A 21,847-nucleotide genomic window follows, 5' to 3' on the forward strand; every position below is an offset into this window, starting at 1 on the left:
CCCTTAGGTTTGTATTGGGACTAAGCTTAAGTGGGTGTTTTAGATATCCAGAAGTGTTAGGGATACTGTAAGCCATAGGATGTTCGCCTCCATGACGCCTATACTCTGACGGATAAATATTCAGTAATTGGAGGCGCTCTTCATAAGGTTTGAATATGAGTCCCAGAACTGATTTCATGGCTCGCCGTTAGAAACGCTCCAAAGTGTCCTTATCCTTTTGGAGGGAGGGAGGGAGGAATAAAAGGGGACGAATAAAACTGTTGAAGATTATGTGGAAAGTTTTACCGTCAAACTGGCCTACGACATGTCTCAGATGGACTACTTTACACTTTGAAGTGTTAAAGGTAATTTCGTTGTCGTCTGCCCAACTTTGAAGTCGAGTCAGATCCTCCTGAAGTGCCAGTACACCCTCTTGGTTGCGTACCTCTCTCTCCAAAGTTTTACATCGTCAGCAAGAAGCGATAGTTCAGACGATACTTGTGGAAGATCGCTTATATAAATTAAGAAGGAGGTCCTAGTATTGAGCCCTGGGGGAACCCACTAGGACATTCCATAGCCTGAGAGAAAGTGAAGTTAACCCTGACCTTAAAATGTCGATTTTTTAGATATGAAACGAGCCAGTCAATTAGAGCTTGACACCAGATCGTTTAAGCTTATTGATAAGACATGTATGATTGATCTTATCATAATTTTTTGAGAAATCAAGGTAAATGATGTCAATCTTCCCCTTGTGATCAAGGATGCTTGTCCGTCTGACCACCACAGTCAGCGGATTGGCTATACAACAGTGACTCACACGCGAGTGTGAGAACATCACGCTAAGCGGTGTTGCCAGGATTGAAACTGCCTCCCTAAGTATAGCCGAATGAACCATATCCGAGCCAGGAGAAGTGTCTTTTCTTAGGTGTTGCAATTTACGGAACACTAGGTCAGTGCTCAGGTTGACCTCGGAAAGTCCTGTGCAGTTGCAGATTAAGCTTCCATAGGTGTAGTTGATGTGGGTCGGTTGAAATGTCCGAGAGTATTGTTCAGCCAAAAGGTTAGCGTCATCCTCATCGTTGTTGATTGGACCATCAGGACAGAGCAGTTGAGAAACTCCAGTTATGGCTTATCAAAGAGAGACTGCATAACCTTATAAGCTTTTTCGGATTGGAGACAAATGTATCGATAAGCTTTATCTGGTGCTGAAGCTTGTCTTCTCTTATTTCCTTTCTTCATATGTTCCCTATATGTTTGTATTGCCTGTAGGCTCCGCTTTTATCAGTTAGTTTGTGTCCACCCCAACAGTGCCTTTTACGGCCTAGCAAACGGAGAGTACAGTTCTTGATGATTGTAGGTTGCTTGTAACTTTTCGGGACCGTTTGAGGAACCGAATGCTTAGTAGCGAATGAGAGCGTATGCAGCGAGAAATCCCAATGAGCATCCACTTCAAGTTCAGGGTCAACATCCCAATCCACCGGTTTTAGATAGTCCTGTATAACTGACACATTCAACCGTTTGAAATTCCAGTGCCTGTCGTTGGTGGGATGTCTTGGCTCAGTTTTGCTGACAGAACTAGAAGATATAATGGCGTGATCGCTTTTTCCCAGGGGAGCCAGAATTCAGAGGTCGTCGACGAGGCATTCTTCATTTGTGAATGCCCAGTCTAAGCGCGACGGCGTCTGACTGTTTCTCTAACGAGTTGTTGACTTCACATTTCCGAATAATCCCAGATCCTCAATGAGGTTGAAGAATCGTGCTTCAGTTGAGTTTTCACCTTCAATATAGGTATGTTCCGCGAAGTCGACTCTAGGAAGATTGAAGTCCCCTAGAATCAGGATATGAGATAATCTGAGACGCGTAGAGCGGGTTAATCCTTCCAGCATAAGATTGTCGTACTCCATGTCGGCTGTGGGCTTCCTATAGATGACCCGAACTAGACACCTCAAGGTGGTAGACAGTCTTACTGAGCACCATACTAATTCATCAAGATTGAGAAACTCTTGGTTGTGAAGTTGCTGTACCTCCAGGCATGATCGTATATGTAATGCTACCCCACCACCATTCCTGTCTTCCTGTCGTTGCGTAACAAATACATCCTAGGTATTGCTAGCTCCTGGTCTGTAAACTGAGAAGATATCCAAATTTCAGATATTCTTATCAGATGAGCATTATTAGCGTTGATAAGTTCACGTAGCTCATCCATTTTATTTTGTAAACTTGCGGCGTTCATGTATAGGCAGTTTATGCTTTCAATATGAAACGCACGAGCTTCTTCCTGTTTGTCTGTATGAGCCTTACGTGAATGGACAGATAGCCTACCTGTATGACGTTTTCCGAGCTGGTAGTCCCTGTCCTTTACACTTTTTCATGGTCAAGACAGTCCATAAGTGGAATTGTCATCTCTAACTTGCCTTTGTGCTTGATTCTGGTGTCGTATGGCCTGTTCGGATGCATATGGATTCCAGCTGGCAACTGACGTCTGTTGGCACGAAATGCTTCCAGAGTTGCAGCCGCCATACGGGAGGATGGAACAGTTATCTTCATCAGCCGAGGTTTAGAATCTCCGTTCTTCTTGGCCAGTATCGTAACATATTGAGTCAGTATGTTTTGATATTCAAGGATTGCTTGATGAATTTCCATTCCTTGATATCAGAATTTGCTTGGGTTGGGTCCGTATTTTCCGGTACACCTTGCAAAATGATATTTTTTCCACCGAAAAGCTTCTCGCAGGACTGTTTAGAGATGTTCTGGATGAGAATCCACTCAGAATACTGTATGTCAGGCAGTATTCTTGTGTTTCCATCGGTTTTCAGTAAGTGACTAGCTCGTAGGACGCCCTATACGTGGCAAGCATTCTTCAGTGTCACACGAAGTAGCCTCGAGTGATTTTGATGGCTAGAGTCCTTTCCCCGAGTGAACTATGTGACTGTCGAAGGCTCTATTCTAGGAAGTTCAAGCTTCTTGTTTAATTCTCCCCAGAGCATCCTGTCATTTTTGTCCTGCAAAGTGAGGGGAAGGTGAGGATTGTCTTTAAGGTTCATGATTATGGGTCATCACGAGTCCTTATTGATTTCCTAGGTTTTGCAGAGCGTCCAGATTCGACACGTTGTTTGGAGGTCGAAGCGCTTTTCCGATTGTTAGGCTCCTTGATGACCGGACAGACATTCTTAGGAGTAGACTCTGAGGCCAAGTCACAGGTGATTTCCGTACAATACTTGGGATGGTACAGCCTGTGCTATGCAGTCAAGGGTTTCTCTAACACAAATTAGCTTTCTAAACAACAAAAAGAATAGTTAATACACAAAAGTTCAATACCTGAGAATTAGTAGAAATATTTTCAAGAAGACGGGACTAGATATATATCTGCAGGAATTCCAGCAATTCTTCCAGACAGACAGTCAAATGTCAACCGTCACACAGCGAACCACACCGTGACCTTTAGCTCAGTCAAACACGAACTTATTGTCAACAATCCGGCAACATACAACAGAAAAACCAAGTAGCGAAATGCAAGTCCTAAAAGAAGGGGAAATATTCTAGTATTGTAGGGAAATATTAGTACTGCATCAGTAGTTAGGGAAGATTATGGTTAAGCTCAGGTATTTCCAAATTATTTTAGCAATTTATATACCGTAAGTATGATCTCCCCTTCAGTTCACACAAGCCCCACCACACACATTAGATACGGCGACCAACAAAGAACTCGATGTTTCCATTCTGCTGAGTGTGCTTGATATTTGAAAATCCATGGGACCCGGTTAGATGCATCTCAGGTTACCAAATGAACTAACGAATTTCTTAATGAATCCCCTAAGCATATGTTTTGACCTATCTGTAGCCCAAGGTCGATTACCAAAAGACTGGAAGAACACCATAGTAAGTCCTGTCTTCAAAACAGGTGCGAAACATAAACCTAAGAACTATCAACCTGTAAGTCCAACTAGAGTGGTCGTTAAGATTTTAGGGAGGATTATTCGAAAGGCATTGCTTAAATATTTCTCTGAGAACCGGATTCTTTCTGAAAAGCAGCATAACTTTAGAACAGATTATTCCTGTCACACTAACTTATTAGTAGCCCATGAAAATTAGTGAACTCTTAAAGACCTAAAATTACCTACAGATTGAGATCACTTTGACTTCAGCAAAGCTATTGACAAAGATCCTCACAACCTGCTGTTATATAAGTTAATAAATGTCGCGGTTGGAGGCACTCTATTAGAGTGGATAAAATACTTCCTAGTTGACCGTCAACAAATAGTACAGATGAATTCATTGTTATATAGCTGGGAAACTGTGCTTAGCAGAGTGCCTCAGAGTACAGCTCGGGGGTCAGTGTTATTCCTCTTGTATGTAAATGACCTGCCTAGTCTCCTACCGTAATAGGCTTTTCTAGATGCTGACGATGTCAAGATGTGGAGAGCGATAAAAAGTAAAAGTGATAGATAAGAGCCTCAAAGGTATCTGTAGAAATTATCTGACCGATCTAAAACTTGGTAGTTGCCGGCAAATGTTTCAAAGTTCATTGTAATGCATACTGGTCACCAAGGAACAGATACATGCACGGTGAACAATATTGAGCTACCTGTTGGCCAGACAAACAGTGACTTAGGAATCATCGTTAGTCAAGGTTTAAAAACTACTGTATACCACCGTGAGATAGCCACCAAAATTTTTATAACTCTATGGCCAATATGGAGGGTCTTTAGCCATGTCTATGCTAAAACCTATTTGACCTTGTATACAGTAATTTTGCGCCCTAAATTCGAGTACTGCATACAAGCAGCTAGCCCCTGTCTAACAAGAGACAGTCAGCTGTTGTAAAAGGTTCGAAGAACCGAAACTAAGCTGATTCCCGTAATAGCAAAGCCCCCGTATGAAGCCTGATCGGCCAAACTGAACTCACTTCCAATGCCGTACCGATGAATCAGAGGCCACTTGATCGCAGTTTTTAAGATACTTAGTGATAAATCTGCTTAGGGTATGCACCACTTTTCCTGTCATCCAAAATATAGAATTGACGATGGCACTCTAAAAAGTTTCACAAGCTTATAAAAAGTTGTTTGTCACATAACACTCGAATTTCCGACCGAATCATCAACAAATGGAATTCATTACCTTAACACGTGATTGAAGCTCTATATGTCGAAGCTTTCAAGACTAACACGGGCCACCCAGCCTCCTGTCCTTTCCAAACTAGAACTGAAACATTGGGGTTGAACACGAAAGGACACGTACAAAAAATACAGTGTTGAATAATGCCATTATTAATAATAGCACAAAGCTATGGGTGAACGATTCCAAAGGTGGAAAAATTACGTATTTTACTACCATCAGAGGTGGACAGAAATTTCCGCTGGTTCTTTTCGAAGAAGACTTGGCATTTACCACAATTCCAACGGTATTGTGCACTGCTCTAGGAGATGGTTGAGAAAATTTGTAGTTCAAATGGTTCAAATGGTTGAGGACGGAATAGAAGAAGCTTTCGCTTAACGGGCTTCCGTGTCTGGTAGCAGTGGATCACCAATACCTCCAGGTAAGAACCTAGGTATATGAACGATAATAGAGGGAAAAAAAGAATTTGGTAAATCATAATAATATGTTATCCTTAGTCCTTAAGAATAAGTCAAGTTTCCTCTTAAAAAACTCCTGGGAGGTCGCTTGGACTAGCCCAGTCGGCAGCGAATTACAGCACTTGACAACTCTAACGGAGTAGAAGTTGTGTCTGCAGTCTGTTCTGCTATGTAGGGTCTCCAATTTCTGGGTGTTACCTCTCAGGTTAGTGTTATGACTAAGCTTAAGAAGATGTTTAAGGGGATGACCAGAAGTATTAAGGATACTATAAGTCATAAGAAGATCACCTCTAAGACGCCTGTACTCTAACGGGTAAAGGTTAAGTGATTTGAGGCGCTCTTCATAAGGTTTGAATTTGAGACCCCGAACTGATTTCGTGGCTCGACGTTGTATACGTTCCAGAGTGACCTTATCCTTTTGCAGGGAGGGAGGAAGGAAATACTATGTTTCCGTACTCTAAGTGGGGACGAATAAAACTGTTGAAGATATATGGAAGGTTCTACCGTCAAACTGGCCAAAAATGCGCTTCAATGTTACCAGTGCAAGGTTTGCTTGAGAGACGTTTTTGTCACAGTTCGCATACGATTTCAGGTCGTAGGGTACCAACACTCCTAAATCTTTTTCAACTTGGGAAACTTCTAGAGGGGAGTTACCTAAGTTATAACTATAGTCTGCAACATGTCTCACATGGACTACCTTGCACTTTGAAGTGTTGAAGGTAAGTCCGTTGTCGTCTGCCCAACTTTGAAGTCGAGTCAGATCCTGCTGAAGAACTAGTATATCATTATGATTACGTATCTCTCTCCAAAGTTTCACATCATCAGCAAAAAGCAATAAGTCAGATGAAACTTGTTGAGGATGATCGTTAATATAAATCAAGAAGAGAAGAGGTCCTAGTATTGAACCCTGGGGGACCCCACTAGGACATTCCATAGCCTGAGAGAGAGTGAAGTTAACCCTGACCTTAAAGTGTCGGTTTTCTAAATATGAAGAGAGCCAATCAATTAAAGGGGGTTTTATACCCAATCGTCCAAGCTTCTTGATAAGACATGCATGGTTGACCCTATCAAAAGCTTTTGAGAAGTCCAGGTAGATGACGTCAACCTTCTCCTTGCGATCAAGGATGGTTGTCCATCTATCCACCGCAGTCAGCAGGTTGGTCATACAAGAATGACCTTTCCTGAAACCATGCTGTTGAGGCGAGAAGAACTTTGAGGATGATAAGTGTTCTAGTATGCCGTCGAATACTAGGGATTCCATAATTTTTGAAAGTATGGAGAGAACGGCCACTGGTCGGTAGCTTGAGGGTTCACATCGTCGACCTCCTCATGTTCAGGTGGACAGTTTGGGTAGAGTTTTGTTCTATGGGCTGTATGGTTTGGTTATGGAGCATTCATCGTTCTTCTGAGCAATATCATCAGCACAAACTTCAAACAGAAATGGATTGTTCGAATTTCTTCACGTATGACGACGATTGATGAAAGCTCCTCGACCAAACCATCCAGCTCAGAGAACAAAAATCCACTAACTACTCTACGAGTTATTCCCCTTTCACTCATTTTATTGGAGACACTTTTTTAATTTTTCAGGTTTATGAAAAATAAAGCACGGTCTAGGAAAACCCAGATTTAGAATCTAAGGAACCAGTAATCCCGTTTCTGTTCTAAAATGTTTGAGGTCTTATTAGTCTTTGCCTAATTATTGGCGCACATTCCGGTCTGAACGTAACTTCTGGTTTGTGAATCTTTCAAGATAACAGTTTAGTGTCATTATTATTACACTCTCTGGTTAAATTTAACGGCTTCATATACTTATATGGTTTATGAACAAACGCCCAAACAACCAATAAAGGGAAAATAAAAGAGAACTAAGGAGACAATAGGGAAAATGCGTTGGAAAATAAGGAAGAAACACTTCAAAATGTCTTCTTTTTCTCCTGTCCGGGGGAAATAACGCGGTTTTTCCCCCTTTATATCGCGCTCTGATTTAAATATCTCTGAATTGTCCACTTTTCGCCTAGAGATACGCCGATTTATCTAATTCTGATTCACTTTTTAACACTATCTTGGTATAACCCCAAATATCTCATGTGTTCATCTTTATTTCCATAACACACCACACAACAACTGCATTCGACGTTAATAATGGTACACGTTTAGAGGAATTTATTGATAAGAAAAGGCGTCATCTTGTATAACATTATCAGTAGTTGACAGATGCTTGAGCATCGATTGTTATGTGTTTTAATTGTAACTACCAAGTCTTATTGCAATTTGAAAAGATCTGTAAGAGAAAAATACATGTTACATATTATTATTAGTTAGGCACGTGTGCTTAGTTGCAAGTGTATTTAAAATCAAACAGGCTTTCTCAACACTCAAAGAGTTTTACATGCAAGTAAGATAGTAAGAGCATGCTTAAAAAGATGTTTATTGAAAACGAAGTTGGACATGAAAAATACTCCACTGGTAATGCGTTTTTGTAACGCCTGTTTGACGATTGAGAATCAATATAATCTCGTGAATTTTGAAACTTAAAGTACACAAAAAATTACAATAATGTGTAACTGCTATCTTTTTACACAACTAGCTACGTGAAGCTTTACATACGGTTATGTTAGTTAACACTGAAGACTGTAACTATAGAACAGTAGAGAATAGTTATCCCTTCAAATCAGTACATACATGTTCTTATTTTCTCCGATGACGCTTTTGTAATTTGTCTCATGTCGTGAAAATACCCTTGCGTCGCGATGTCATAGTTTCGTAAGGTCTTTTACGTTGACAGATAATGACAGGAACCGATTAGTTAATGCATCTGAAGTTTAAAAAACAACATATCCTAATTTGTATGCAGTCGTAAAACCACTTCTGAAGTGCTGTTTTCGATGAAGTTCCAAGTAGCGTAAAATGGCTGGCAACTTCAGGTATCATGATGTATGACAAAATATAACGCATAGACGTTTTAGGGCTATCTATCAACCGCGTTAACATGGTCATCTGCAATACGAACAGATGATCAAACTAATTTTTTCGACTTACAAATCTGTCCCTTATGTTTTCCTGCTGAAGACAAGCGTCCAACGTTCCCAGTTCCTCTTCCATGACACCCTCCAAGTGCAAAGTACTCCTACAAGACTGGCAGGATTCTCATCCTGCACTCACCCTGGATGGTGAGCAGATTAAAGTAGTTGAAAAGTTCGTGTATCTAGGTAGCTATATAAGTACTGGTGGTGGCGTAAGTGATGAGATTGATGCACGTATAAGGAAAGCCAGAGCGGCTTATGCCAATCTGGGCCATCTTTGGCGCCTTCGTGATGTTAGTCTGGCTGTAAAAGGTCGGATCTACAACGCGTCGGTGAGAGCAGTTTTGCTCTATGCTTGTGAAACCTGGCCTCTCCGAGTTGAGGATGTTAGACGTCTCTCTGTGTTCGATCATCGTTGTCTCCGAAGGATTCCTGACATACAGTGGCAACACCATGTTAGTAATGCAGAGGTTCGGCATCGTGTGTTCGGGCGCCGAGACGATAATTCAATTGGTGTCACCATCTTGAAACACCGACTTCGGTGGCTTGGACATGTTTTACGAATGTCGTCCCAGAGACTTCCACGCCGTGCATTATTTGCCGACTCTGGGACTGGTTGGAAAAAGCGGAGAGGAGGTCAGTGTATGACATGGTGTCGTGGCATGAAAGAGAGCTGCAAAGGGCTAGCTTCTGTTGGTCCTTCACGACTCCCTGGTTGGGGTCCGAGAGATGGTGCAACACAGTGGCTAGAGACGTTATCAGATATGGCTCAGAATAGAAGCCAGTGGCGATCCTGCTGCAACCTTCTTTTACTTTCTACATAAAGAGTGGTTCTAACTTTCCTAACTGAAAGAGTCTTCTGGTTGTGCATTTTAGTCCGCGTTATCTTTTCATCCCTTCTCTTCCTACTTTCATTATTTTGTGTGGCGCATATGTATCTGGTGCCCTTTTGTACCAATATATATATATGTGTTTAAATAAATAAAAATCCATGACAAAAAAACTGCTGACTTGATAGTCCGCAATCGAATTTCCGCGGATGTTCACGCTCACCAGACTTTGGCAGTAGCTGCTTCATATTGGCACTAAAGTCTGAAATACCCCACCATATGTTCTGCAGTACAATATACAGTCTATCAAATCTCAAAAACTTAACTCAAGCGGACACGTGACTTACTCGGCCGCTAACGAACTGCCTACATTCGGACGTTGATGGGGATGTATCTGATTGTGTCGAACTAGTTGATTAACATTTTCAAAGTAAACACACTCACTTGGCAACATTATCGAACGAAATTTAGGATATTGAACGTGGCTGTTTCCAATCCGCATCTCGGTCACATCTACGTCAACGGAATTGTAAAGAAACCCTTTTTTACGTTTCATTGCACCTCTACAGGGTTTTATTAAGATTATTTTACTGACCTCTTCGGCTTCTCATTGTTTAGTGGCAAGGTGTTCTCTTCCGTTCAACGGTAAGCATCTTATTTGTTAAGGAAACCAACAAGTTTTTGCAGCCTGGAGGCTATCTGTAGGAAATGATCGTTTCTATGTTTGTGACTCACCGTATCCACGAATGACCTTACACTTCAGGACTGACCAATTGTCATTTGTTTGGTCACTGTTTTCAGGTGCATATCAGCAGGGGCCGTTGGATAAAGACAAATTTCTTTCCCACAATCCGCTGTTTAGCTACAATCATAAGCTATTCTTTGCTTGGTGCGTCTACAATAACGTATTGTTTGTTGGCGGGCTAAAAATTACATAAGAGGTAAGTAATTGGTTTATGGTCATACCTTCAGCACAAATGAAACAAAATACATTCACATAAAAGTATGTTTCAATGGAAAAATAACTAAATAATTAACACAATTAAGGGCAATACATTTATAGTCAATATCCTTAACGGAAACCCATGTGTGTTTATGACTAACTACTGGGCACATAAATATTCCTATGTCACTATAGAATGGGAGGGATCTTCGAAGTAATTGCGTGGGTCTGTGAATGCCCTAAATTTCATTAATCCATCCTCCCCTACATCAGTGACCAGACCAGACTTTCCGTGTATTAGTACCACATTATATGGTTTAAATGAAGTTATTTTGGTATTCTTAAGCATAATTACTTGTTTCCGTGAGTCTACCTTGCCGGTTATTTTTGAACTATCAGTCAAAATGCTAGCCTGAAGCCTATCACAGAAAGACATCTCCGCATAATTCTGAGCTGCTTGCTTGGCAACAGCATACCCGCTATGCATTAATTTCTTAATTTGCCTCATATAAGACTCCAATGGGAATGTTGAAAAACTATCTAGAGACCCTTGTGCACGATTGTTCCAGCCAGTATAGCTCGATTGGTTCAGTACGATAGTCAAACCCCACCACCACGTCAAGGTAGCAGCAACGGTCGGGATGATAAGTACTTTTTAGTAGCCATACCTCAGTATATTCACTACTATAACCTTCCTTCGGAACTTAAGTTGGATACTCTTGGTACTACCGCCCTCCAACTGGCTTGCATACTGAGGACATTTGGGAACAGATGTGTCAACCAGTCTACCGATGATTTACGTGGCACATATATATTTTGGTGGGCCTTTGCACTAATGTTTACATGTACATAAATAAACAAGTAGGAATGTAGATTTAAGGTCTAATATGAAAACCAATGTTGGTTAATTCTTTTTGATCCCGACCGTTGCTGCTACCTTGACGTGGTGGTCGGGCTTGCCTATTGTGATGATCCAATCGAGCTATGCTGGCTGGAACAATCGTTCCTCAAGGTCCTACCATGCCAGACAGGTCGGTTGAAGAGCGGTGAGACTAAAAGCAGCAATCCCAAGGTCCGAAGGCGAAGTCGTACTGCTGACTGTACAGAGGTGTGAAAGCAGTAAGGTGTTTCCTTCAGACAACCAGCATGACAGCGATGCTGCCTTCCCACAAGGAGGGGTGGGGTTAGAAAAGGTCGACCCTAAAAATGCACACCTCGCCTTATCCCACGGATTTCCGTCTCCGGCGGTAAGGACTTTTGAAGAACGGAGCTAACACGTCAAAAATCCCCCACAAAAAGGCCGTGCGTGACCGGCCTCAAGCAGTTGTCCCTTGGGCACTGCGGTCACGCTCCCAGGTCGTTAAGACCAACACTAATCCAACTTCTTTTTCAGGTCCCTCAAGAAATACCCTTCCACGGTGTGGGCAGCCGGGAAGTGATACTAGCCCTCATACCCTCAACTGCACACGAGACCAAGTTGGTCACTTTCAAATCCCTCCTACACCTAATAACTCTGTTATCTCCACGACTAACCCTTCCCACGTCCTTTTATCACCTCACACCGCTAGGGCAAACGATTCAAGTACACGGAACGTTATTCCTGGTCTCCTGAAGCCACGCTCTAAACTACATGTAGGAACTTTTAATGTCCGAACATTGTGCCAAATAGGACAACAAGCTTCCTTAGCTAGGACTCTAGAATCTTACACCATCGATGTGTGCTGCGTCTCCGAAACGCGCATACAAGATCCGAGTAGTGTCATTCATTTGACCTCACCTAATCAAAATAAAGATTCATCTCGATACACGCTTCGTGTATTTGGAAGCCCTGATGCTGCTTCCCGTGGCCTCGCTGGCGTGGGTATAGCATTAAGTCCTAGGGCAGAACTAGCTCTTTTAGACTGGATCCCAGTAGATAGTCGTCTATGCGCTGTCCGACTAAACGGATCAGTAAGGACCCGGAAAGATAGGGAAACTCGTCGCTGCCTCTTCGTCGTCTCTGCCTACTCTCCCACTGACTGCAGCTCAGACGATATAAAAGATGAGTTCTACAGGAAACTTTCTGACCTTCTCCGAAAAGCTAGGCGTTCTGATGTAGTAATAGTGGCTGGTGACTTTAATGCTCAAGTAGGTAAACTAAGTGAAAGGGAAAGACACCTGGGTGGATCTTATGGTGTCGTGGCTAAAAGGATAGATAATGGCGACCGTCTGTTGCAGCTGTGCTCAGATAACCGCCTATTTCTTGCAAATACTAACTTTAAGCATAAGGAAAAACATCTTTTGACATGGCGACCCCCGAATTCGTCCCAACGTTGGACCCAATTAGATCACATCGCTATCAGCCACCGATGGAGGGGCTCGATAGAAGACTGTCGCTCATTCTGGAGCACATGTTTAGATTCAGATCATGCTCTAGTGCGAGCACGTATCTGTCTGCGTCTTACTGGACGTAGGAAAGACACTGCAGGGAAGCCTCTAAGGGTTCTACTTAATGATAAGCAAGCTAAGAATATATTTCAGGAACAACTGGAAAAACAGTTAGGCAGCCATGTAAGTTGTGTCCACCCCGAGGCAGCGTGGAATGACATCCGAAAAGCTGTGGAAACAGCAGTGATATCCGCTAGTAAGGTAAACCATAACGTTAGGGAGAAACAATGGATCTCGGCAGCATCTACCGCACTGATAGATGCTCGTAAACTCATCCCACCTGGCTCTGAACATAACGAAGAGCGGAGTCAACTTAAGCGCAGGCTTATAAGAAGCCTACGTAATGATCGTGAACAGTGGTGGGTAGCGAAAGCAAGAGAGATGGAAAAGGCAGCGGCAATAGGTAACAGTAGGCAGCTATTCAGACTCGTTAAAGAAACCGGTATTAGGAACCCGAATATCAGTGAAACCATCTCAGATAAAGATGGGCATATTATTCATTCTCAATCCAGGAGATTGGATCGATGGGCAGAACACTTTAGGGATCAGTTCAACTGGCCTTCAGCCACACTTCAATTACCCACGATCCCCAGTCGTCCTGAATGGCAAATTGATGTAAGTCCTCCAACCCTCTGCGAGGTTGAAAAAGCTATAGGAAATCTAAAGCGAGGGAGAGCCGCAGGCCCTGACAGGTTGACCCCTGAGATTTTTAAGGATGGTGGTCCAGTACTAGCAGTGAGATTGACTGAGGTCTTAGGTAGAATCTAGGAACTGGACGTAATTCCATCTGACTGGTCCCAATCACTGATTGTGCCAGTCTATAAGAAAGGACAAAAGTTCTCCTGTGACAATCACAGAGGGATCAGTTTGACTAATATAGTGTCTAAAATATTAACTTCAAAAATACTTCGACGCCTAAGCAAAGCTCGTGAAGAGCGGACTAGAGAAAACCAGGCTGGTTTTCGACCTGGACGTGGTTGCATAGACCAGATATTCACTCTACGTCAGGTCCTAGAACATAGACATACATTCAGACGTCCCACAACCGTAGTATTTCTTGACCTTAAGGCGGCATTTGACTCCGTTGATCGTGAGGTTCTATGGCAGTGTTTGTCACTGAAAGGAGTTCCAAAGAAGTACATTAACCTCATAAAGGCTCTCTACTCGAACACAACTGGTCGAGTTAGAGCCTATGGCGAACTGTCATCAGAACTGATTACCTCAAGTGGCGTTCGTCAGGGCTGTCCACTCTCACCATTCTTGTTTAACTTTGTCATTGACATACTTTTAGAGGTAGCACTTTCATCAGCTAAACCTCCAGGAGTTGAACTTTTACCGGGAGGCTCACTTGTTGACTTAGAATACGCCGACGACATAGTTTTACTCGGTGAAGACGCTGACAACATGCAGAGTCTTCTGACCACTATAAGCAACTATGCAGGCATGTTCGGGATGCGATTCTCTCCCTCAAAGTGCAAAATGTTACTTCAGGATTGGGTTGCCGCGACACTTGAACTAATGATAGGGAGTGAAGTAGTTGAGCGTGTAGACCACTTCACTTATCTTGGGAGTCTCATCAGCCCTTGTGGTCTGGTATGTGACGAAATCTCAGCACGGATACAGAAGGCTCGCCTAGCTTTCGCCAACTTGCGTCATTTATGGCGTAGGCGAGATATCCGTCTAGCAACAAAAGGACGGGTTTACTGTGCAGCAGTTCGCTCCGTCCTACTTTATGGCAGTGAAACATGGCCAATAAGAGTAGAGGATATTCGTAGGCTACTAGTGTTCGATCATAGGTATCTTCGACGCATTGCTCGTATATCGTGGGACCACCGGGTGAGTAATGCAGATGTTAGGAAACGGGTACTAGGTAAGGATGGAAAATCGATTGATGAAGTAGTGAAACTTCATCAGTTGAGATGACTGGGACATGTGTTACGTATGCCCAACCACCGACTGCCCCGACGTGCAATGTTTCATGGTGTAGGAGTAGGTTGGAAGAAAGCTAGGGGTGGCCAGATCAAAACGTGGCACAAATCAATGAAGTCACTGGCAAGTGGACTGAGCCATGTTGGTAGGTGTAGACTACCTGGTTGGTACTCGCGAGATGATAGCAATCGATGGTTAGAGACCTTGAATGACATGGCTCAAAATCGTTTGCAGTGGCCAAGGTGCATCCACTCTCTGTGTTCTGCCAGATCCTAATCTTCTGAATTCTTCATGTCCCTATCCTTTATCTCCTTCCAAATTTATTTCACTGTATTACACTCCTTCAATAACATCTTCAAACCCTAATCTTTCGGATTACTGCTTATACTCTAACTACTTCTACCAATATGGGATTTGAATCGACAACTGCATCTCTGTGCTAATGTGGTATGGCAACTTGAACTGATGTACGTACGTACGAAGTTCTACGTTGTGACTGACTGACTGTTTATTTATTTATTTAAACACATATATATTGATACAAAAGGGCACCAGGTACATATGCGCCACACAAAATAATGAAAGTAGGAAGAGAAGGGATGAAAAGATAACGCGGACTAAAATGCACAACCAGAAGACTCTTTCAGTTAGGAAAGTTAGAACCACTCTTTATGTAGAAAGTAAAAGAAGGTTGCAGCAGGATCGCCACTGGCTTCTATTCTGAGCCATATCTGATAACGTCTCTAGCCACTGTGTTGCACCATCTCTCGGACCCCAACCAGGGAGTCGTGAAGGACCAACAGAAGCTAGCCCTTTGCAGCTTTCTTTCATGCCACGACACCAACTGACTGACTGACTGAATTCTTTTTGATACAGATATATGTTTAACCTTTAATTCAAAATATAATAACAATATCATTATACTCGTATTGTCACCTCAGTGTCGTTTCATAAATTTACTTTTAGATTCTAAAAGTTAAACTTTGTTGATGTACTTGAGGGATTCTACGTTTCCTTCCTTTATTTTCCCAATCCAGAGATGTGGATAGACTAGTTGAACACTCATCATTCCTCCCTAACACTCCTATCGATAACAACTCAGAAACGGTTCTGAATGACCTACGTGTTATATTTCTTATAAAATGTGTAACACACAAAAAGGAATGAATTCATTTTTGATTGTGTTCTAATTTAAACTATTTCCTTTCTTTCTTAAGATATAATCTTCCTACTTTAATTCTTTTTTTAACTTGTTACTATTCATTACACGTGACAAATTTCTTATTTCTCTGTTGTATTAAGTATTTTATGTGTCACAGGTTGGGTAAGTATTACTATCCCTTCTTTCTAATGTTATGTAATCACGTCTTCTATCACTTCTTGATATAAATGTCATTCTATTGTAGTTTAACACATCGTAGTATTTCGTTGTATCTAGCTATTTTACATTGCTTCATATGAAAGATAACATATCTAGAATATTTATGGCTCATGAATTTACATAGATCTGTGATATTCTTAATTATGTGTTATTGGTTAGTACGTTCATTCATGCAGTGTACCCTTGATTTTCCAGTTCAAGTACAGTTTATAAACACATGACTACATCAAATTATCACAATTATTCAGTTTCTTTTCAATATATGCTTCTTGCTTTTGGCTACAATTTCTCTACTATCAATCTCCCTAAACGTTTTTAGATGGGTTAGTGTAGTTGATTAGTTGTTTATTACCAAGTACAAGTTCGACTTTCATTTATATTTTTGGAGTACGCTGACAGTGCTATCTGGCTGCCTAAACTAAAGTAGATTTAACAAGATTCGAACCTGGACCTCAATAATTGAGTCAAGTGTCATAACTACTAAGCTGTTTATTCACTGAGGTGCCCTTACATCCATAAAGGTTGGTGAAGCCAATCAGCTTATTTGGATACTCATTAGTGACACGGTACATCTACATGGGTTCAATATCCGTTTTAGTCTTGATCTTATTTTTCCTTGTTTCACATTTAGTGATTATAGACCACTTTTGAATCAAGTACGGTATGTATTTTAACACCGGATCATTCCTCTTAAATTCCATTAATTTACTTTCATCTTGTTTTTCAGAAATTACAAATATTGAAGCAATCTTGACTGTTTGGAATCACTTTTATCTCGGTTACGTTTTCAGATAACAGGAAAAAAATTGCCAAAATTTATTGACAGTTGATTTACTTACTAATGCAAATTGCTGAAAAACGTCAGTTAGAAAATGTCAACACTTTGTATACTGCAATTCATAAACTCAAACAAAAAATTCAGGATTTAGTCATCAAAGCGGAAACTCAAGTACGTTTTAAATGTATAAGATGATTTGTCCTACATTTAAATTACCGGGTTTAAATATTTCATGTCAATTTCATTATCCATAATCCCCACTTTTTATATGGTTTGGTATTATGTAGGAATCGAATTCATGGAATTCGTGTTTTCCTACTTGTAGCTCGTCGACTGTACATGCCTGTGTATCCCGCTCAGTTCTGATGTTTTGACTAAGAACCAAGTTCAATGTCTCAAATGCTCTATCATATTTCACTCTTTTGACCCAATAATGTTAGATTAAGCCTTGGTTTTTAAACTGATGGGTTCTAATGCAAAATCTTTAAAGCTAGTTAATTGTAAAGTCGACCAAAGTCCCTCAATTACTTAGTGAGAGAGGGTAGTCGATTCGAAAGGTCTTTAGGGGTATATATATATATATATATATATATATATATATATATATATATATATATATATATAAACATTGCTTAAGATGCGTATTAATATATCTTTAATGTTCTATATCTCCTTTGTTCTCTCTGATAATCTAGGGTGACCAATGCGACTGGCCAAGATATCTTAGTACACTAGCGTTATGTGCATCGGAACTAAGTGAAATTCGTAAAATACTTGAATCCGATAGATTTTCAAATGAACATACCCTGGTGCTTACACCAATGTTGTTAAATCCGGAGCAAGATACTAATTTAGCTAAAATTACAGAAGAACGTCTTTCACTATTCAATCATGATACTGTACCTCAATATCTTCGAACTAAATTAGATCCAAAGGTAAGTATTTTATTTATATCTCAATGATATATTTTGGTAATACTGTTTATTTAAACAACATCCTACTACATTGTTTTTATGTAATTCTTAAAAGTTATATATATATGAATTCAATGCAATTAAACTTAGAGTATCCTCATTTTCAGTTATTACGTTTATAAGTATAACTTTAATGAATGAGTCAGTTGAACACATATCTAACCCACTGGTAATCTCATCAGCAGTCTTTTTCGATATGGATTCATAAAGCTCATCCAGTTCTTCCTAATATGCTCCATTTGTTATTCAGGAAATCTCTTCAGTTACTTTCGTTTGTTCTATTTCCTGCTTACGTCAATGTCACCAATTATTACAACATAACTACATGTTATGTTATAACGTTGATTATTGGCTTGCGCAAAATTTCTTCTATCTCTGACTCTCAATCGGGCCACAATAATGTTAGTTGTATAACTTGTGTTATTCAACATTGACAACTCACATGACCCTCATGTAAATCAAGTAAAAGACCACGACTCATCAAAACTAAGAAGTTACAATTTGTAAAAGAAGAAAGGCAATTCAATAAAGAAAACATTCTTTCTAACGACTTCATTTACTTAAGCTGTATAATAGTATTTATAGTCGTTTTTTTCTATTTGCCCAAATAGTATCCTCTAGTAAGGTAAGAAGGCGCTAATTGGAAATCATATATTAAAAAGAATTTATGTAATATTCAGCTAACCAGAAAGTGGTAAGGTGACATAATTGTCCACTTCCTTCTTCACCAACACATTAGGTCTCTTTCGTTATTTGAATTACAATTCGTATTAAACTCAGAAGGGGTTTTGTGGAGATTTCAGTATTTTTCATAGTTAAATCATGAGTCAATTGAAGCTAGACCACCATGGAAAACCTGGAAGCACTGGACGGCCGTTTCGTCCTATTGTGGGACTCCACAGCAGTGCGCATTTACGACCTCGCCTCGCGAGATTTGAATGAAATTAATTCGTATTAAATTATCATTTGTGATATAGAACTGAGTAACATGTACACAATTAATTAACTATATTTCATTAATTGTAAAAGATATATCAATAGTTAATAGATTAAATGAAATTTTACAATTTGGACAACATAAAAATATCACTTCTCATGAATGCACCCTAAAAAACACAAATGTATTGCTTGGTGATTGAAAATAGTTTTCAAAGTTTCACCTTTCTCGTTTATTCACTCATATTAAATATGCAAAAAATATAATGTTTGATCTAATAACCCCTTCTGGGTATTGTGTGCATTCGGTATATAATCGTTTTATGCAAAATGAGTGAAAAGCTGTTATAAACGGTAGGATACTTGTTATAACACTAGGGTTTCCTGTTATAACGGTCCTTTCACTTCTCACACGTATGTGGGACGTTAATTTACCTTAGACGAATATCTACACTAGATTCCCACCCAGTGTCTATTCTACAGGACTTCAACACAACTCAGATCAAAAACACGAGATTAGCCTGACTAGAACGTCAATATATTTCCACACGAAAATCTGACACAATCCAACAACAAGAACAATCAATCCATAATAATAAGGATAGGGGAATATATATAACGCATATAACACCTGTCATCCTATCTACATGTCTGACTCATCAAAACAACCAATCATTATCATTCTCGCCCACACATCACAAAGCAATATTTTGTGTATATTGAAGAAGAAAGGTCTCTTTCGTTATTTTGTGTATATGGTAAAAATAATGATCTTAGAGCTTGGTAATTCTGTTCGCTTGGACGTTAAGTAAAGTCATTTTAGTTTTCTTATTTTTTATACGACTGTAGAAAATGTTTTACTACATTCTGTTGTCATTTAAAATGATCATGTTTAGCAATCCAAATAAAGATTTTATACCTGCATCATTTGGAATGAAGAACGTTAAAATCTGGTAGATAATAGACAGTTGTTTTACCAAATATGAGACTTTTCGCTGTTGGGTATCCGAGACCTAACCAGGGTTCGAATCCTGTGCACTAGGGTTTCGCAGAAAGCTCCTTACGTTTAGACAACTGAGTTGAAATTCATATTTCCAATTTTAACTAATCCTCGATAAGGCGCAGCGACTACTCCTGTTGAGGTGATGGTTATGATTTTTATCGAAAAATCTCATACTAGGACGAAATGGCTGTTAGTACTCTTTGGTTTTCAGTCACTCCCTAACTGTTTTCAATCCGTGATAAATACCACGTACAGTATAAATTAATCTCCACAAATTTTTCATGAAGGATAACTCAGCAAACATATACAAACATTTTCTTTCAGTCAATCAAACGACATAAAATCTGGCACAAATTTGTTTTCGCAGGCTGATCATATTCTTAGGTTACTGATATTTAATAACCTACGTCTTTACAGCTTTCTTGTAGTGTAATCGAACGGCCATGTGCGTAACACCAAAGTTAACCACAGGGAAATATCTATAAATGGTTAAGTGATTGGTGAGCCCCCTAATGCCCTGGTACGGCCGAGAGTGGGGAGAGTCAGCTCTCCCTCTCGAAATGCTCTCAAGTGGCCACGTGCACAGAACAGCTGCTAGGGAAGTCCTACTCACTGCCTTCTTTTGGTGGGGGTGCTGTTTACGAAATTGAGGACGAAAAGCGAATATCCGGCGCTCTAATCGGGTTGCTGAACACGGAGTGTCCACCTAGGGGAGTTTAAAAACCTTGATTCTAAACCAACGGTGCACATGGGATCCAGTATCCTGAAGGAACAAATGGAGTACAAACCTATTGTTGGTGACCGACTACCATGGGAGTAAATCTCCTTACGTTGCTCCACTGCCTTGTGGATTAGATATTTAGGTCAAAGGCTCCCGGTGTGGCCCCATAAGAAAACCACCTACCTCTGTCTGGGCACCCGGATAGTATCCCAACCCTCACACAAATCGAATAATTTATGTGGCGCATATCTATTTTGTGTTTCCTTGTACTAATGTTTATGTGTTTAAATAAATAGATATGTGTTTGATGAAGTTGTAAACTCTCATTGATCCATAGTATTGAAGGAGACCTTTTTTGTAGGATGTAAAATTTGTGCCAAGATTTTAATGTCGTGCTTCAGGAGATGCCATTATTTTACTGATGTTCACGGCAGAATAGATTACGTGTTGTGTTCCAGAGAAATTAGATAGTAACTATAAGTTAACTAAAGTTGGCCTAGGTAAGTTACGTCACTTTTAGTATGTTATCTCTGTTGAGTATTGAGCCCCCATAAAAGTGTCTTGTGTAACAGTAAAATACTTAGGTTCTAATTAATCCACCTGACTTCATATTTCCCAATTTACAGGTTGAAAGTGAATGTGCTAGTCAATCCACACGAGCTGCTGGTATACCGTCGGAGCAGGTGAATAAATTAATCAATTTATCAAATCGTGCGATTGATTGTAGCCTAAAAGAGGTCAATTTATTAAAACAAGATTTAGAGGCTGATTTTTCTGATCGACAAAATAAAATCTCATCAAATTTAGATGACTTAACCACCCTTATAAATATCATTTCTCATAAAAAAGGTCCAAACACTTCTAATTTATAATCGCCTTAATCATATTTTTGTTTTACCACATACACTTTCAACATCTTTTTGGGAACGTAACTCATCAGTGGTGATCAATGATTCTAAGGAAGGCATAATAAGTGTCTTTCCATTTTCCTCGGTCGAAAATATCGCGATCATAATCTAACAAATATATTGTGGATTTTTCATACAACTTTTCCCAATTGTAAACTTTGATAACAAAAGAACAAATATGGTAGCAGAATAATGTGAATTCATTTATTTCGCGGACTACCCTTTACTTGAAATGGGAAATACAGTCCTCTTGTGACCTCGCCTATGAATCGTCCGAATATTTAAGCTGCATTCTTTAGTCCGAATGGCACCTTCAAGAAATCAAACAGCTCTAAAGGTTTGATAATGGCTGGTCTTTCAGTATTCTCCGGTGCCGCCGGAATTCAATGCTATACTCTCACGTGATCCACCGTAGAAAAAGTGTGTCTTCTATGTGATG

General features: G+C 40.2%; 1 protein-coding gene across 1 annotated transcript; it reads left to right on the forward strand.

Annotated features, from left to right (window-relative positions):
- The first annotated feature begins 7,266 nt into the window (after positions 1 to 7,266).
- Smp_016340 (hypothetical protein) lies at positions 7,267 to 21,596 on the forward strand. The gene is made up of 4 exons (XM_018797374.1): positions 7,267 to 7,287; positions 16,816 to 17,037; positions 17,562 to 17,801; positions 21,127 to 21,596. The coding sequence occupies exons 2-4, from the start codon at positions 16,930 to 16,932 to the stop codon at positions 21,370 to 21,372; spliced, it is 594 nt and encodes a 197-aa protein (XP_018652423.1). The 5' UTR covers positions 7,267 to 7,287; positions 16,816 to 16,929; the 3' UTR covers positions 21,373 to 21,596.
- Positions 21,597 to 21,847: the final 251 nt, after the last annotated feature.

The sequence above is a fragment of the Schistosoma mansoni genome, chromosome 4 (assembly GCF_000237925.1).
Source record: "Schistosoma mansoni strain Puerto Rico chromosome 4, complete genome".
Classification (NCBI taxonomy): domain Eukaryota; kingdom Metazoa; phylum Platyhelminthes; class Trematoda; order Strigeidida; family Schistosomatidae; genus Schistosoma; species Schistosoma mansoni.

Bases quoted from the DNA above. Each gene is read 5' to 3' on its own strand.
- Smp_016340 (XM_018797374.1), top strand. From the start codon at position 16,930: ATGCAAATTGCTGAAAAACGTCAGTTAGAAAATGTCAACACTTTGTAT. The intron at 17,038-17,561 runs GTACGTTTTAAA...CTGATAATCTAG, and splicing joins TCATCAAAGCGGAAACTCAA to GGTGACCAATGCGACTGGCC. The intron at 17,802-21,126 runs GTAAGTATTTTA...CCCAATTTACAG, and splicing joins GAACTAAATTAGATCCAAAG to GTTGAAAGTGAATGTGCTAG.